General features: G+C 46.3%; 2 protein-coding genes across 3 annotated transcripts; both read right to left on the bottom strand.

Moving 5' to 3' along the window:
* Positions 1-7,417: 7,417 nt before the first annotated feature.
* Positions 7,418-8,594, bottom strand: LOC120646123 (max-binding protein MNT-like). Its single transcript, XM_039922828.1, has 3 exons — positions 8,210-8,594; positions 7,843-8,130; positions 7,418-7,759 (listed from the first exon to the last, which is right to left on the bottom strand). Exons 1-3 carry the CDS (start codon positions 8,549-8,551, stop codon positions 7,685-7,687), a joined length of 705 nt encoding a protein of 234 aa, XP_039778762.1. The 5' UTR covers positions 8,552-8,594; the 3' UTR covers positions 7,418-7,684.
* A 6,984-nt stretch (positions 8,595-15,578) lies between these two features.
* Positions 15,579-17,638, bottom strand: LOC120643777. Of its 2 annotated transcripts, none has more exons than XM_039920249.1 (6): positions 17,591-17,638; positions 17,376-17,447; positions 17,233-17,277; positions 16,519-16,589; positions 16,262-16,378; positions 15,579-15,968 (listed from the first exon to the last, which is right to left on the bottom strand). In XM_039920249.1, exons 1-6 carry the CDS (start codon positions 17,607-17,609, stop codon positions 15,906-15,908), a joined length of 387 nt encoding a protein of 128 aa, XP_039776183.1. In that variant the 5' UTR covers positions 17,610-17,638; the 3' UTR covers positions 15,579-15,905. The 2 variants fall into 2 exon arrangements, with proteins under 2 accessions (XP_039776183.1, XP_039776184.1); XM_039920250.1 differs by having other exon boundaries at positions 17,391-17,447; positions 17,591-17,635.
* Positions 17,639-18,766: the final 1,128 nt, after the last annotated feature.

The raw sequence follows: 18,766 nt of genomic DNA on the forward strand, positions 1-18,766 counted from the left end.
ACTCCCCCCTAAATGTGTGCATTTAGTGTTTGAATCACCAAGCAAATGTATGCACATTGATTTTGACACAATTGGGAAGTTTACCCTATAGCTTGTGTTCATGGTACACATATGAAATACATACCTCATGAGATCCATGTACCATGAAGGGTAATCTTGTATAGCTTTCTACACACTTATCAAACCATGTAGGTTGCTCATGGGTTCGAATCATGACACAAGCAACCCACCATAAATAACACTAGGAGATGCAAGACATGCAAATATCCTAGCAAGAGCAATGGAGCTACATGATGCTTGAATTGAAATCTAACTACCATTACCTTATAGGGGACTTGGGCAACAAATGTCCAAGTTGTGAGCTTAGTTTGTTTTGACTTGAACCTTCACTTCAATTTGTAAAGTAAGCCTCCAAATCCCCCGTATCCGTCCTTGGCTTTAAGTCTCCTTTGGAACCCACACCATTTGAGGCCCCTTCATATTGGTGATGATGTCCTTGGGCACCTAAATGGAGTGGTTCCAACTCCTTTTCTTCTTCCCAACCTTGTGAGCAACCACCTTACCATTGGTCTTCTTTTTGATCATATAAGAGGTGCTATTGCTTTTGTTCCTCCAGTTGGGCTTGGTGTAGATGAGAGAACTCTTGATTGTGAGCTTCTTCTTGTTCTTCTCATCCGGAAGCTTCTTCCTTGGTTGAGGGCACTTGTTGGACTTGTGGCCTTCTTTTTGGCACTTTGAGCAAGTCACGGTGGACCCCTTCTCAAGTTTCTTCACCATGTCTTCACGGCTATCTTGAGAAGATTGGACATTGCTCTCTATGCCTTTGCCCTTCAATCTATACAAGTTCTTCATGAGCCTTTCCACTTCTTGTTTGAGCTCATCATTCTCCTTGGCAATGAGATCATCATATGATTCTACAACAACATTCTCATTACATTTCTCATTGCAAGGGTTAGAGCAAGATTCAACAATTAAATCAATGCAAGAAGTTGAAGCATCTACCCTAGAGATTAGAATTGCACAAGGGATAGTTTGCTTCAATTCCAAAGAGTCATTAGTATCATTAATGCTCTCAAATTTTAATTTGAGCTCTTCATGCTCCTTGCTAAGCAATTTGAAATTGCACATCAAATCTTCAAAATTTGTAGCAAGAGAAGCATTTAGATCATTGAGAGAATTAAGGTTTTTAATTCCTTTTGATTGCTTCTTAATGACTTTTTGGTGCTCATGAACAAGGTCAAAAAGTTCATCAATTGAAGGAGAGTCGGAGTCATCATCACTTACATCGCTATCCATACCTTGGCCATAAAGCAAGTGTTGGATGATGATCCCATACGGGTAGTGAATTGTTTGTTTGATTCATCACTTGAACTCGTGCTTAATTCTTCACCACCGCTTACCCATTCACCAAATATGGTAAATGATTCAAGCTTGGGCTTATTATCCTTCTTTTTCTTGTTCTTCTTGAACTTCTTCTCAACCTTCATGAGTTGATGGTGAGGCCCATCTTTGAGGAAGACCATATACCCCATTGAATTGATTTTCTTCAAGCATTTGTTCATCTTCTTCACTTGCTTGTAGAGGTTGGGGTTCATTGGTTCTTTTTCATCATTTGAGAAGCTTCTTGCATCCTCTTCTTCCTCATCACTTGAGCTACCTTTGATGGCCATCTTCTTCAACTTCTTGAGTTGCTTGCATGCAAGTGCGCTATGTGTTGGTGAAGAAGATGGCGCATTTGTCTTGATGTCATTGCGTAGTTCATGGGCAATCACCTTGTTGAGGACTTGATTTGGTGTCATCGTGTCGAGCTCTTTCTCATATAGAATTGTGGTCACCAAATCATAGTCCAGCTTTCGGAGTGAGTGAAGGATCTTGCGAATGAGTTCCAAATCTTCAATTTGCTTCACACCTAAGGAATTAATCTCATTCACAAGAGTATTCAATCGTGAGTACATAGATTCGGCATTCTCCTCATCAAGTTGCTTAAAACTATTAAGCTTATCAATGAGAACATGATATCTTTTATTGGCAACATCCTCCGTGCCCTCATGGTTCTCAATGATAGTCTTCCATAGCTCTTTAGCATTTTCGCAAGAATAAACACGATTGAAAACATTGTCACTAAGAGAAGACAAGATTATGCATTTAGCAGTGACATCATGTTGCTTCTCTTGTTGACCATTATTTTTTACGCCCTCACTCACAACTCTCCAAACGTTTAGTCCCGTAGCTTGGAGATGGGCTTGCATTAAAATCTTCCATCATTGGAAGCCCGTGCCGTCGAATCCTGGAGTGGGTCTAAAAGGATCCATCCTTTCCCCCTAAGAGCTAACTCACTAGGCGGTGAAGCCTACCGATCTAATGAGCCGGTAAACACAAATTTGCCAATGGAATTGGTTTTCTTTGTGAGAAAAGTGAGTCCCGGCTCTAGTACCAATTGAAAGCGATCAGGTGCTCTAGCCTAAGAGGGGGAGGGGTGAATTAGGCACTATTAAAATCTAAACCTATGGCTCCAACTAGTTTGCACAAAACTTAAACTAAAACAAGCTATCTAGATGTGCAACTACGGTCCACCTTAGTGTAAAATCCTCATCCCAAAAGAGTTTTGCAACCTATAGCCAATCCTAGAAAGATACTACACTAAAAAAGTAAAGGCACACAAATTGCAATATGAAATGCGGAAGCTTAAAGAGAGGGATGAGAGGAAGCGAACTCTTGACACGAGGATTTATCCCGTGGTTCGGATTACCACAAAGGCGCCCCTACGTCCACGTTGTTGAAGCACTCACGAAGAGTATCGCTTCCCGGCAATCAAGTCTCTTCTGTGAAGACAATCACGGTCACCTTGATCCCGATCTTCACTAAGGGAGATTGCCAAAGAAGGAGGGGTCTCCGTCCCCCGCACAAAGTTGTCGACGCCGCTCCACACCAAGCTGGAGGGTCGTTGACGTGCCGGCGAGCCACCAATGCTCCAAGGAGGCCGGTGCACCGAGATACAAGTTTGGTTCACTCTAGAACCACAGCACAATGATCTAAACCTTGCTTGATCACTCACTCAAGAGCTAACTTAGCACTAACACTCACAATACTTGTGCTAAGGACTAAGGATTTGATCTTTATACTCTTGGATGGCTTGGAGGTGTTCTTGGGTGTGTGTGTGGGATGTCCAGCAACTCCAGCAAACTCAAAATGGCCGGGGTGAGGCGTATATATAGGCCACCAAGTCTTGTAGCCGTTGCTCCAACGGTCAGCAGAAAACAGCATACCATCGGATGAACCGATGCCTCTGCATGGGGTGGCATCGGTTCATCCGGTCACTCTCAGACCTGAAGTAGCCGTTGAGCTTCTAACGCACTGTCTGCAGCACCATCGGTTTAACCGATGACTGGGTGTCGGTTAAACCGGTCACTCACAGCACTCAACTAGCCGTTGGACCTCTTTCTCTCCTGCTGACGTCATTACACTGGTTCTATGCTCCGATGCACCACCAGTTCAACCGGTGCAGAAGGCGTGGCTCCTGCGCGCTTGACATCGTCTCTGGAACAAAGTACATTGAATGCACCGATGCCTCTCTTGACACCGTCGGTTCATCCGGTGCTTCACTTCTTTCTTCACTTGATCTCCAGAGGCGCACAGACTTGTGCCAAAGCTAGGGCGTCGGATCTTCCGACAACCATCGGATGCACCGATGCTAAGGCATCGGTTCTTCCAGTGCTACTGATTTCTGCAGAACTCGTCCAATTCAGCGTTTCTTTGAGTTCTTTCTTCATGTTTTGCTTTGTATGACCTTTTTACTCCATCCCTAGGATCTAGAATTGTTCACTAAACAAAATCATTAGTCTCATTGATTACGTTGTCATAGGATCACCAAAATCACTCGAAATGGCATAAAAGGTGCCATGTTCGTTACAATGATTCAGTCTCGATACAAATCTCTCGATAAAGGCTGAGTGATCAAAGCCAAAAGATAAATAACCAAAACAAAATAAGAGAGCTCACTATGGATATAAAGATCCTCGAGCAACACTCGAGACTACACGGTAGCGGAAACATCCTTATCAGCCCAATGCCACAGGCAAGTTCGGTGCAGATGCGCTGAACTACTCGAAATCTTCACCAGCGACGAAGTTCGGATCTTCCTTTGTAATAGCAATAAGGGTGAGTACAAACGTACTCAATAAATCCAACACCGCCCTATGAAGGGGGTATAAGTATACATGCATAAGGATAACTCAAGGAATAGGGTGAGGTTTATTTTGCATAAATCCAGTTTTTATACACATGCAAGGTTTATCTAGTAAGTTATATTTGTAAAACAAACAATTGCCATAATGATAGTAGTTATGAAAGAGTGGGGTGATCCTACACAAAGGATCCAAATTTTAATTACTACCGGATACCCCATCCACAGCAGCACACGGCACAGTTGCTGGAATTTCCCAAATCAACACACACAATACTCACACCAAAGGAGTCTACCCATTTCCCAAAACTAGTCAAAGTGACCAAACCATAACTCATTCAAGACCGTGGACACGGCTATTAGAATAGGTTTTAAACTCTCCAGAGGTGTACACTTTATCCATAAGTAGGGTACCGCAGCACGATCACCTTAGTGTCAGTGTGGATCCATCAAAATCATTACCCACCCTAGTATCGTCATGATTAGTCATCACGAGAGCTAACTAAGAGGTTCTTGACCTTCCAACGAGATCTCCAACCGGGCCACGAATAAGCCTGCACTTGCTTATGCCTTCTCCTTAGCCTCTCGCTGCGCACCTACCTCCAAATGGCTAGTAAACTAGCTAGTGGGATTTAGACTAAGCCCTTGCAGCCACACACAAAAGGTTGGAGTGGTTGTACGATAAGCTGAATTAGGCAAGATAACACTTCAACTCGGTCCTTAAATGAGACAAGACGGACATCTTCCATACTCAAGCCACAAAGGCACGAGCCAAACTTCCAGGCATCCCACACAAGGAACCCTCATCCGCCCCATCTCAAGGTAATCACCAACACTTTATTGTTCATGAACACTTTTCAAAATTTCCAACCCATTTGTACACCAACAATACACTCAACACATTGTCTCGTTTGAAAACAATTGCATTTGTAAAATGAGCAGTATAAATAATATTGAATAATAGATCCTAAGCATTTAGTTAATATCAAGGTGATCGCATAAACAGAGCGGCATCATGTCTAGTGATAAATCCTAAGTTATGTATCATTAGCGAGGTAATGGCAAATAAGGAGTGGCTATCTAACCGGGCTTATAACTAAATGAAGCAGTAAAATAATTCAGGCATATATATATTTAACTGGATGCAAGTAGCTTTAGGCTTCTACGGGTTGTGTTAGATAACTGGGATAAATATGATCAAAAGGGAATGGGTTGGATTTGCCATCTTCACAACCTTCAGGTAGTTCTTCCTCGCGGTACGGGGCGTTTGGTTCCGGCTAGCGGTACTGGTCTTCGAACTGGTTCTCCTCTTCGAGCACTCCGTCAACTACGGCGCAACGGCAAACAAACACAAGCAAGCACAGCGCAAAACAAAATGAGTTTAAAAGAAGATGAAAATAGGAGGAATGCGTAGTATATGATTTTATAGGAATTTAGGAAAAAGAATCAAGTCAATCGAAGTATAGATGGTGGAGATATTGGATGTGCTGTATAGGATGCTTATTAATTCCGAAATAAGATAATCTTTAATAGACAAAACTTGACCCTGCCATTGGGCCAAAACTGATCGCTGGCTCAGCCACGTCGTTCTTATTTCCTACACGTGCGATTGTGATCCAACGGTTGGAACTGGTTATCACGAAGTGTCTCATGCCGTCGTTCCAGCGCCTGGTTTCACGATCCTTCGTTTCGGGCATTATTTCCATCGCTGCTTCCCCAACATCCATTCCACCAAGCCTCACTCGCCGGGAACTCGGCATGCGGCGAGGGAGTCAATTCCTCCTAGCCGCTGTCCACGCTGTCCCGGCAGCCCTCATCGTTCTCCATGTTGGGCTTCCGTGGACTCTAGTGGTGAAGCACACGCCGCCGCCGCCGCCGCCGCCGCTATCTCACCGGTCGTAGTGGCGGCGTCTCTGCCGCAGGGTCTAGAAGCGCAAGCCTGCGGGTGCTGTTGCTGGCACCACCTCCACGCATCCAACTCCAGCTCCAGGTTCTGTACTCTCCAGCACCTTTTTGTGAGACCGTAAGCAGGGGCGGATCTAAAGGGGGGGGCTAGGGGGGATTAAGCCCCCCCTACCTCCCCAAGATCCATAGATACCCCCCTAAGCCCCCCCTTCAATTTTGGCATGAAACAATGAGGAAGAAGAAGAGAAGATGAGGAAGAAGAAAATAGTAGATATGAGCCCCCTCTAAATATTGAGACTAGATTCGCCACTGACCGTAAGCTCCAGCACTACATCAATCATCTATACCGCAAGCAAGCTGGTTTGGCAAGGATATGCTGCTAGCACAGAGGTAAATCCCCCCCCCCCCCCCCCCCCCCCGGGATATAATCAGCCCTGCCAAAGTGTGGTTACTGATGACCTTCTTCATTTACTTCCATGCCCATTTACAGTTTGATGAAATGTCAATGTAGCATATAAACTTAATTGAGCAGGAGCAAAGCATGTTTCACCGAAGCACTTATTGATCTTGTTCCTGATGCTAAACAAGTGAAAATTGACAAATGAAGCAATTATTATTGTGTGTCAAGTATTAGTTTTCATCCATTTCTTCAATTTCCAGCAAGTGATCTTCTTGAGCGCATTATATCTGTCTCTCTGACCCCAACGTTGGCATGCTCTGGGATCTTTACTATCCACCGACATGCTCAGAATAATTAAGTATAAAGCCATTACTTTGCTAGGTTCACTACCGGATTTCGAAGGTTTGCCGAGTGCCGAAAACACTCGGCAAAGACCCTTTTTCACTCAGCAAAGGGTTTGCCGAGTGTGGCACTCGGCAAACTGCAGATGGTAAAAAAGGTGATGGCGAAGCCAACTTTGCCGAGTGTCTTTTTTCGAGCACTCGGCAAAGTCTTTGCCGTGTGCCAAATCCCACTCAGCAAAAAAAGGTAAGCGAGACGTCGTTCGATCGCTAACGGACACTTTGCCGAGTGCCGGACGGAAATGCACTCCGCAAAGATTGTAGCTTTGCCGAGGAGTGTCAAAAAAATACACTCGGCAAAGATTGGAGGTTTGCCGAGTGCCCTCAAAAATGCACTCGGCAAAGTAGTGATTTTTGCCGAGTGTCTGAGCCAATACACTCGGCAAAGCTGCTTCCTGGGTTCCTGGGAATTGCATCTTTGCCGAGTGCTATGGTAAAAGCACTCGGCAAAGTGGCCAATTTTTTTTTTGTTTTGTTTCTCACTTTTATGAGTCCCACACATTCAATCATCAAACATAACTCAATATATACATCACAGGCAGTTAATACAACATTTATATGGCACAAATATCGCACGTACAACACAAATGTCACATAATATCACAAATATCGCTAGGTTGATACGACAAGTTCACAAATACAACAAATAAAAGCAAGTCTCACACATACGGCAAGTTCAACGTCTACGCCACAAGTCGAACATGTCTGATCCAACAAGTCTAACCAACAGAATCCAACAAATACAAGTGCAACAAGTCTAACCGGCACAAGTCCAACAAGTCGACTGCGAGGCTCTCATCCCCAAGCTGGCCACTTGGACGCCGGTGAGTGCTCGTCCGGAGGCTCATTAGATGCCTCCCCAGATTGATTCTGCAAAAAGAAGAGGAGACAAGATTATATTTTTGAGTCAATATTTATTGTATGCGCATGCAAGCAAATACACTTGTACTCACGGGAGTGATTGCCGGGCCAGCAGGAAGAAAAGGAATCGATGCAAAGGGCATCTGTGGCGGAGGTAGAGGTGGCGGAGGCCATGGCATCGTTGGCGGCGGTTGATAGTTTACAGATGCGCTAAGACCTTGAATGTAGGCGAACATGGTCTGCATATGCTGCCACTCGGCTTCGCGCTCCTGCCGCCACCTCAGCTCCTGCTCCTCCCTCAACTTCCGCTCCTGCTCCAACCTCGACTCGATCTCCTCCCGCTTCCTCCTTTCTTCCTTCAACTGAGCCTCTATCTGGGCCTACAAGATTTCACCCCAATGTTACAATGCGAAGAAAAAATGTGTAAAAACAAATACCGACGATTGAAACAGAACTAACCTGGAGTGTGCGCACACTGGCCACTGAAGTCTTAGGCCGTGGGCGTATGGGCGGGGTTGAGTCGGTGGTCCTTGCCCAAAGCTGCGAGAGAGTAGGCATACTGGCCGTGTCGACTACGCTGTCGGTGAGCCAGTACCGGCCGTGCTTCTTCCCTCCTCCCGCCCTCATGATGGCTTCTCCAGAAAGTGGCGCCGTGGCCGGATCCCATGTGTCCCCGTGGAGCACCCTTCCCATCTCCGTGTACTCAGTGATGCGGCTGTGGACGCTGGGGTTGCTGTAGGCGTCGGGTGGATCCGCCGGGTTGAAGGAAACGTCGGACGTCGCCTTGCCCTTGTAAGCCATATGGCGTATGCCATGAACTCGTTGCAAGGCTGGCCTTCATGTGACGCCGACTGCCAAGAAAACAACAAGAAAACACGTTGATTTATTTGATGCCCACTACAATGCTCAAAATAGGATGTTAATATATTTTCATACTCAATATATGTATTGCATTGGATATCTTTTGCTGCCCGTTGCAACGGGCACGAACCTAGTTACAAATAAAAGTTAAAAATCAGGTCACGCGCAGCAACCCCATCTTGTTTACAATCCATCAGATATATGAATCATATAGCACACCATGGAATCGTGTTAAAGGGTTTTGAGCTAAATAGCAAACAGCATTTTAGTAAATCAACAAAAGAGGGGGGGGGGGGGTAATAAACGTGTGCAGCAGCTGGTGGGTAATAATCTCCTGGTACTCTGGGAGGTTACGACTACCTTGATGATGTGGTGCACCCGACATCATCAAACGGCACTTCCGGCATAAGCTGTGCTTCTGGGCCCACTCCTCGCTGATCCATTTGTCCACCACCACAGCCCTGCACGCACCCTTGCCGGCGCACCAATTCGGAGGCACCTACACGTAATCAAGTGTATGACATATTGGAATATCAAATTCAAGAGAAATAAGTAGAGATGTTATTTATTTACCTTCAAGTACTCCTCCCGCGTGAGAAAGATATTCCTTGCTTCTTCTTTTTTGACCTTCCTTTTTTCATACTCGGCGCAGTACGAAACGACGGCCTGAACACGCACCTCATAGTGCATGTCCTTCACCAGTTTGTAACAGGCTGTTTCAGCAACTTGAGCCGCCCTGGCATCTTGTCCTTCCACGCACCTGTAGAAATCCTGCATATAGACCCGATAATTGCAATTATTATTCCAAAAATTTAATGCGAATGTGATATATTGACCATTTTAGTGCGAGGATGACTTACCCACAATTCCCCGATCAGCCGCCTCATCTTGGTGCCGAAATTCCTGCCTTCCCGATCTTCTGTGTCTGAGACGGCGATGTAGTGGTCCCACGTGTAGGCCGGCTCCAGGACCCCGGCATGCATCATGAGCCCAGGGAAGTGCAACTTGTACAAAAGACCCAGGATACCATTGGGCTTCCGTTTGTGCTCATCTGGCTGCACTAGGACCCAATGCCTGCAAAAGTGTTTAAGATAAAATTTTCATTAGTATTGTGAATTTCAACATATTATATAAAAAAGAAATAACATCTTAAGTTACTTACCGAGGCCCTACTGGTCGAATCATCGGCCGTCTAGCCAGAGGTATCGCCCGCTGCGGGATTTGTGACGGTCCACACAACCACACCTCCTGCGTACCTCCAGCCGCCCCTCCTCCTCCTCCTCATCGTCCACGTGCACGTGCTCCTCGTCTTCCTCCTCCTTCTGCTCCTCCCCTCTCTCCTCCTCCCTCTGCTCCCCCTCCTCCTCATCCTCCTCCTCTTCCTCCTCCTGTACATGTGAAGGTGTCCTCTCCCTCCTCCTCCTCCCCCCTTCCCTCCTCCACCACCTCTCCGTCCACTATGGCTCCCGGACGCCTCTACTTCACTGGACCCCGCAGGTGCCGCTCGCCGTCCACCACCCCCGTAGAACGAGCTCAGCCAAGTCATCTTGCCACCACCACATGGCATCTTTGTGTAGTTACCTGCAATAAAAAATAGTGAACTAATCAGAAATAATCATCATACTAGAAATTAATGCAAATGAACAAAAATATAACTAGAAATTAACATAATATATATTAAATAGTGCGAATCATACATGTATTAGAAATAGTTATCATGATCGGAATTAGCTGGATTGTAATCCTCGTCATCACTATCAGCTATGTCAACATAACCAGCACTATCCGAAGGCGGAATGTCGTCTTCACTGTCTCAGCCAAAACACAGTCGCTCTAGTAATTCTAAGTCATGAATATTTTCGACCTAATCTCCAGCTTCCTCATCAACAACCCTTTCATTGTCTACTTCCATTCCAATCACGTCGGATAAGTCTATCTCGAAACTCCCTTCTAGCCCCTCTTCTTGAAAGAACTCTCTATCATTGTTGTAGTCTTCATTGTTTGGGATAGACAGTTTGTCGTGAGGTGATACCTTGTACACAACATCCCAACCCTGAAGACGTTGGTCGGTTTAGCATGGGTATGAGAGATAATAAACTTGTGTGGCTTGTTGAGCCACAATGTAGACATCATCGCCTGGTAACGTTGAATCCTAGCTTCTTTTAACTCTCAGCCTCATCCGTCCATCTCCCAGCCCCCCTTGCAAAAAAAAAATGCCAGCCCTGTCCTATTCCCTCCCTCCAATCCCCGATTCTCAGTGGCCGTTCGACAGCAATTCTTGTGCCTAAGCCGGCAGCAGTCCGCCACGCGGCCCCACTCCATGCATCAAGCGCCTTGCTGCGACCTCCGCTGCCCCCGCGCTGCCTACACCCCGTCGTCCCATGGACCTCGCCGCGCCCGCCATGAACCTGTGCCTAGCTCCAGTTGCTTGACGGCGTACAGCCCCATCGCCAAGCCACCCTGCCTGCCGCGCCTAGCTCCAGTCGAGCTGCCTATGATGCCGCCACCTCGAGCTCCCGCTTCCCGTGGGCTGCTCGCTTGCTGGCATGGAGAGGCTCTGCTGCTTTCGAGCTGGCTCGCGAGCCAACCGAGCCAGCTCGAGTTTGCAAACGAGCCGAGCCGAGCCGAGCCCAACTTCTATCTCGCCTCCATAACGAGCCGAGCCGAGCCGAGCCGAGCCAGCTCAATATCCACCCTTACCTATAAAAGGGGGACTCGAACCTCAATAAAATCAGAGATTACCTTGCTTTATTTCCAAAAAACGTATTAGCTCTACAATCATGTCCGACTCGCCGAAGGTTGGACCTCTGAGAGTCAGCCTTCGGCGGGCCGAGATCCGCATGCTTTTCTACTCTGTTGGGATCCGCCATCCCAATAAAGATATTGAGTCATCTAAAGGTCTTGATATAGGTGGGTTAAAAAAATTAGGTTAGACAGTATAGAATAAATAGATATAGATTATTATTATTACCAACATGCATGAGAGAGGGATCAAGTTACACAAGTCACCTCTAAGCCTGGACACGACCACGGAACAACAGTTGAAAGAGCTGAAACGAAGACTGAACAAGATAAATTAAAGAAGCATGCAGCAGCTAGGCGCTAAGGCCTTGTTTAGATCCAAAAAATTTTTGGCTAAAAACATCACATCAAATATTTGGACACATGCATGGGACATTAAATGTGGGGGAAAAAACCAATAGCACAATTTGTAAGTAAATTGCCAGACAAATCTTTTGAGCCTAATTACATTATGATTTGACAATGTGATGCTACAGTAAACATTTGCTAATGATGAATTAATTAGGCTTAATAAATTCGTCTCGCAGTTTACAGACGGAATCTGTAATTTGTTTTGTTATTAGTCTATGTCTAATACTTCAAATGTGCGTTCGTATACTTCAAAAATTTTACACCGGAAGAACTAAACACACCCTAATATAACAAAAGCTGCTCAACATTGTACTATGAGAAAGCAACTGCTTTCAAAATTGTACTACGAGAAAATAGCTGCTTCTGCAAAAAGAAGCTTCGGGTTTTACATGTTTGGTTGGCTTTCTACTTTTTTATAGCAGGCACTTTTCAAAAACACAACCAAGCACATTCCAAGTCAAAGATGGAGTTCATGCCAATAGATAAAGTAAAGATGCATCGAGATAGAAACAATTATAATCAAATAAATGAATAAAACTATTTGAAAACGAGATGCCTACGATATTTGCGCGGGACAACTTGCTAGTCGTTGTTTGCTGAGAGAAAAATCACATACGCTAGGGATTTCTTTGTGAGAGAAATAAAGAGTGCGGGCGTGCTAGTGTACCAAGTATACAAAAATAAATAGACAATGAAGATTAAGGGAACATAAACTTTATTCATATTTTAGAAAATACAAATACCGGTTCCCTTATATGTATGTGCGCTCCATAGCCCGCCGTTGGGCAGATCTGATTTGGGCGATGTGGTCTTCTGGTTCTCGGAGCCTTGAAAGCTTCCGGTTAATTACCTCTGCAAGATTGGCTTACTGGAGTACCTCCGATTCTGTTGCTGTGGTCGTTGTCTTCGGTCTTCGCTTCACGTTCTCCATGCATGATGGTGGTGGTGGTGTAGATGTGGGCGTCAGGGTCATCCATGGCCTTGTCAGTGTCCATGAGCTGGTGTAGCGCAGCTGGAACATCAGCGGCGCCCACTCGTGTCGTTCGGCCTCGTCGGTCTCGAACGGCGGAGCAGTTGTAGTAGTAGATTGAAGATGCAAGGCCGGGAGTTGGACCGAACCAGATGCCTCATCAGCTTGTCGTGGTCGAGTTCACTACTACAGAATTCCATTTTGCGAGGCACTTAAAATAGGCCTCGGAGGCGGGCACATTAAAAAACCGCCTCGGTTAATGCTTTCTATTAACCAAGGCAGTCATTCTTTATTAACCGAGGCGGTCAGAAAAAACCGCCTCGCAAAATAGAGTAACCGAGGCAGTCAACATTAAAATAACCACCTCGGTTAATAGTTCTATTTTCAGAGGCGGTCACCTTACAATGGTCCACCTCGGTTAATAGATCAAGCCCAAACGTGGCCCATATGAGCCCAATAGCTGAAAAAGAGTATAAAACAAACATAACCCTAGGTCTCCGGTACTTCCCCCATTCCACCGCCTCCCTCTCCCTCTCTCCCTCCCTCTCTCTCCCCTCTCCCTCTCGCAGCATGGTGTGGACCCGCCGGCGCAGCGCCCCTGCGTGGACGGCGTGGAGGGGGCACGGCGTGGCGGGGCCCCGGTCCTCGGCATGGTAGGGCCGGATCCGCCGCGGGCGGCCTCCTCCGGCCTCCTCCGGCGCGGCCTCGGCGCTAGTCGTTGAGGGGGCGTGGCGGATCCGGCCAAGCAGGGCATGGAGGAGGCCCTCCCCGGCGGCGGCGCGGCGGATCTGGCCGAGCAGGGCGCGGAGCAGGCCCTCCCCGGCGGCGGCGCGGCGGATCCGGCCGAGCAGGCCGCGGAGGAGGCCCTCCCCAGCGGCGGCGCGGCGGATCCGGCCGAGCAGGGCCCGGAGGAGGCCCTCCCCGGGGGCGGCGTGGCGGATCCGGCCGAGCAGGGCGCGGAGGAGGCCCTCCCCTGCGGCGGCGCAGTGGATCCAGCCGAGCAGGGCGCGGAGGGGGCCCTCCCCGGCGGCGGCGACGCGGCGGATCTGGCCGAGCAGGGGCGGAGGAGGCCCTCCCCGGCAGCAGCGGGGCGGCGGCGGCAGGCCTCCCCCGTGGATGGGCTCGGCGGGCCCGTGGATGGGCTCGGCGGGCTTGTCCACTGGCTTTTTTATTTTTTTTGTTTTTTTATTTGATTAACCGAGGCGGGCAAGCAACCGCCTCGGAAAATGGTTTATTTACTGTGACGGTGTGTCCGAGGTGGTTGTCAAAAACGCCTCGGTTAAGCGTTTTTGCCCGCCTCGGTTAATGTTTTTTGTAGTAGTGGTTGGTCGTGAACACGTAGTAGATCCGCAAGATAGCCGCGACAATGATCTCGTATACATGAACTCCGGGTATAGTGCGTATGTGTCGGTGTTGGCGGCGCCAAGCTTGCTCGGCAGCCCGTCTTGTATGGCACGACGTCTAGGTGCGTTGGCCGGCGTTGTCGTTGTCATGCTGCGTCGGCCCGCGGCGGCGGCATCTTGATGGCGATGGGACCATGGCTGGCTTCTTGGCCGTCTCTCTCCTTCCTTGCTTCACGTGCCGTTCAATCCAATCTCGGCAACCTCGTCTACGTGCTTGACGTGGTGGGCGCGAGGACGATGAGCACGGGTGCATGTCGACGACGAGGGCGCTCCGCCGGCAGCCGAGCCAAGCTGGTCGTCGACGACGAGGAGGTGGATGTGAGGACGAGAGGTGCCGCAGCTCCGCCAACAGTCGAACCGAAGTGGTCGTCCACAACGAGCAAGTGGATGTCGACGGCGATCTAGCCGGAGGCGCCGCGCTGCTGCCTTGCTCTGCGTCGCCGATGAAGTTTGGTGGTGGCGAGACATCCGTGGATGGATGCAGTACACCAGTAGTTTGTTTCTCTTGGTGGCGCACGTACATCTTCATGCATGCCACTGTATCTTGCTAGCTTTTGTGTTAGCCGTGGATATGCACTCGTGCCTATGGCAGCGCATGCATAGGCACGATCTTCCTTGGTCTGTGGCACCCTGCCCGGCGGCCGAGCCGTCGACACGAGCAGAGGTGCTGCTTTCTTCCTCTGCGTCGACGCCGTCATCCTGATGGCCGGACTCTTTCCTTTCCTCCATGGGAACCTCCTCCAGCCCAAAAAAGAAGTCCCCTTAACGAGAAGAGGTGATGGCTTTTTACAGGCAGCAGATAGGGCAGGGGCCGAGGCCTGGCCGCGTATCGAGCGCCGCCGAGACTCTGTTGAGCGTTGGCTTATTTCACGGGAGCAGCGTGGAAGTCGTTGCGGAGGGATATCCATCCAAAAGAGATACTCATACTCGTCGTCGTTTTTGCGGACGCATGTTGAGTGAATCCTCTTCGACCGTGGGATTCCATCTTCGTATGGCAGCAGGGCAGCAGGCTGGCCGGTGGACCAAGACTATAAGCCACGAGCGAGTACGTACATGAACACGCATGTACTCTATCTTGATTTTGTTCACGTATCAGGACGCCACATTCACATTAGCTGTCACGTGCATGCATATGAATATGAAACCCACGAGCTTGCTAGCTTTTTCTCTTTTTCTTGCTTCTTTTCTCCTTCTTGCTTAGAGATATGACACACATGATCCATATTAACATACATAGCTCATATGGTGGTACAAAATCTCATCAAACAGTCGTATTTAGGAGGCAAGAGGAGGGGAGTTTGTACTCCGGCAAAGCAACATGGGAAAGATATCTGCACACATCCTAGCTAATGGCAGCTGGGCCCATGCATCATATTCCAGTAAATGATGGAGAAAGGTTACTTCAACATAAGAAGATTGACTAGAAGAGGGGGCACACCGATTCACAGAAGTGAACACTTTTGACATCATTATTACGAACATGCATGAGAGTGAACAAGTTACGCAGGCCACCTCTAAGCCTGGACACGACCACAGGACAACAATTGAAAGAGCTGAAACGAAGACTGAACAAGATAAATTAAGGAAGCATGCAGCAGCTAGGCCCTAACAAAAGCTGCTCAACATAATCGAAGCCCAAACATAAGTGTCTGCAAGCGGAACACTGGAACATATACATGTCACCAGATGAATGATACGAAGACATCGCCCAAGCTGTGTGTCTCCACTGCACTTGTTCTTGTCACACGCTGAGTTTCCTTTAGCAGCGTCATTCAACAGTGTCTTGATGGACGGTCTCAAGGAAGCTCAAAATAATCTCACATTCTCTCACCTGTGCATACAGTACGACATGACATAAATCAGAAAATTAAATTCATCCCGTGCTCAAAATAATCGAAGTACATGAGCAAGGGAAATCTATGATTGCATCAATGAGAGCAGAAAGGTTTGATGAGTTGCCACATACAGGGCCTGTTTGGATGCACATGACTAGTTACTAGTTGGAGAGAAAAAATCACTTAAATTAGCTATAGTTGGCTAACAACTAGTTGAAGACTTGGCTAATAAATTAGCTCATCTATTAGCCCTCATGTTTGGAGCCTTCTGTTTTATACAGTACAGTACCTTCTGTTTTATTTCCTGGACGAGTGGTTCATTTGGAGCCTCGGTAAGAAAAGTAATGGATATCTCCGGAAAAGCATCAGCGCGAGTCAGCTGCACAATGTGTTTTTTAGGATTGCCCTAAGCCCACAACAAAGACGACTGCTTGTTACTAACATACATAGGAGCGTTAGATAAATAAATTATTGATAATATGCAACTAGGCAGCACAAATTTACGACTATATATATTAAGGAGAATAGCATGACGTACGACCTCACCTGTTCATGCTCAATTTCGATGGCAGCAATGGCAGTCAAGATAAATACACCAGCGGGCAGCATCCTTTTTTCTGTTTAGGATTCAAAACACAATTCAAGCTCAATAATGACGACCGTTGCATGCTCATGTGTGCGTCTTGTGACACGAATATAAAAGAAAGCGGGAAGAAGTTTCCACAAGAGATTTAGGTTACTTTATATATAGTTGAAAAGGCAGCTTCTCCATCTTGAATTAGTATATGTAATAAATATATTTATTTGTTTTACTACTACATGAGAAGCAAAAAGCACAAATCTCACTACGGGTGAAAAATGAAAACCTAAATTAAATAGTTTGCGGGAGTTAAATGGGTTAATAGATTATGAGGGTACGTGGGCAAACAGAAAACTGAATAATTATATTGGGTTTGTAGTGTGAATGGCAGGTGCCACCATTCATTGAATTTGGTAGTGATTGTTGTTAGCATAGGAACCAGCGACATGCATGTGGTGAAACTTTAAGTCGTCGATCACCTCTGAAATTCAGTTTCTAAAATGAATCATTCCGTAATAATGTTATGACTTTATAACATGTTTTTTTTGAAAAAATCCATATAGTTGTTGGTAACTGACCAAAGTGGTACTTTTGGTACGTGGGCAAACAGCAAACACCTAAGATTAGCTAATCTTAGGTGTGCATTTCAGTAACAAAAATTAATAAAATAGTATGAGTACCTTGATTCTCTGCTTTTCCTTTTCCTTTTCCTTTATTTTCTGATCCTGATGGTTTTAGGTTGAAATTGAAATCAGTGTGTGCATTATTGCAAATTTAAAAGAAAAAAGATCATCGAAACATCAGCAAGCTCACTCGCGTGCACCTTTTATTGGTTTACCTAACTCTGGGAGATCCTCTCGACCTTTTGTAAGGTCATCCTTGTTCGTTAATGAACCTGTGGAACATACAGCAAAGGGATGTCTAAGAAAACCCGATGGGTGAATCAAAAAAGAGGTGATAGGAGAACTAGAAAGATTAAACTGGACGTAATTAAAAATGATGCTAGCCACGTAATTAGGGGCCGGCGGACGACGGAACCTGAGCCGCCGGTTGTCATTGTGAACGCAGCAGCAGTGTCAGTGTTTGTGCGGGGGTCATCAATCCAATACGTGTATATATATATGTATTTGCATACCAACACCCTTCTAGTCAGGACAAAATCCTCAAGCAAAGGTCACATGTCACGGGTAAGGTCGAGACAAAAACAGCAAGTATCGTCCAACTTACTATACTAGTTACTACTTCGTCCGTTCCAAAGCTGCAAGACATTTTGGCTTTTTTAATACATTGCTTTTACTGTAAATCTAAACATAGTGTGTATATATCAAAGTGCATATCAAGAGCTATGTATTAAAAAAACTACTCCCTCCGCTCCAAATTATAAAATATTTTAGCTTTTCTAGATATGTAGCTTTTTCTATACACTTAATATACATTATGTCTAGATGCATAGTAAAAACAATATATCTAGAAAAGCCAGAATACCTTATAATTTGAAACAGAGGGGGTATGTCTTATAATTTGTAATGGAGAGAGTAGGTATTTACTTTTTTTTTGTTAATTAGTGCTAGTTCCGTAGTTTTTTTTACCTTGACAACGTCAAACCATGCATGTACCTACAATGCAATTCCAGCTGTACATGCATGTGCAGCCAGCGTATGATCAGTATACTTCCAAGGTTCTAGAAGGACAATTTGCGGGGGCTAGTATAGCTAGCGCTTAGTAAAGTGTTGTTCATCACGTTTTCCATGGCTACGACATTTGGCATCGTCCCCAATCAATAATGACTAATAATGCAGACTAGGCATCATGTCGTACAATTCGGTTCGGAAAATAGCGAAACTGAACCATTTTTTATTATCTGACATGTCACAAATAAAACTGCTAGTAACGGACCATTCCCTACAACCGTTATGTAGCTAGTGAAACAAACTCGTGATGAGATACATTGGTTGTATCCACTACTACAATAAAGGTTTGGAAGGCTCCCGTTCCGACTGCAATCACAACGGGAAAACAGGAGGGGTGTGTTATCCTCCTGTTTTCCCATTCCGATTGCAGTCGGAACGGGAGCCAGGCGAGTCCTTCCAAACTTTCCCTAACTTAATAACAAAATCCTTTCCTTTTTTATTTGACGTTTATTAGTCGGCAGGTTAAGACAAACTTAATAACAAAATCCAGTCTGGCTTGATTTCTTTACTTAATCCGTTCAAT

Source organism: Panicum virgatum, chromosome 8K (genome assembly GCF_016808335.1).
Source record: "Panicum virgatum strain AP13 chromosome 8K, P.virgatum_v5, whole genome shotgun sequence".
NCBI classification, from domain to species: Eukaryota; Viridiplantae; Streptophyta; class Magnoliopsida; order Poales; family Poaceae; genus Panicum; species Panicum virgatum.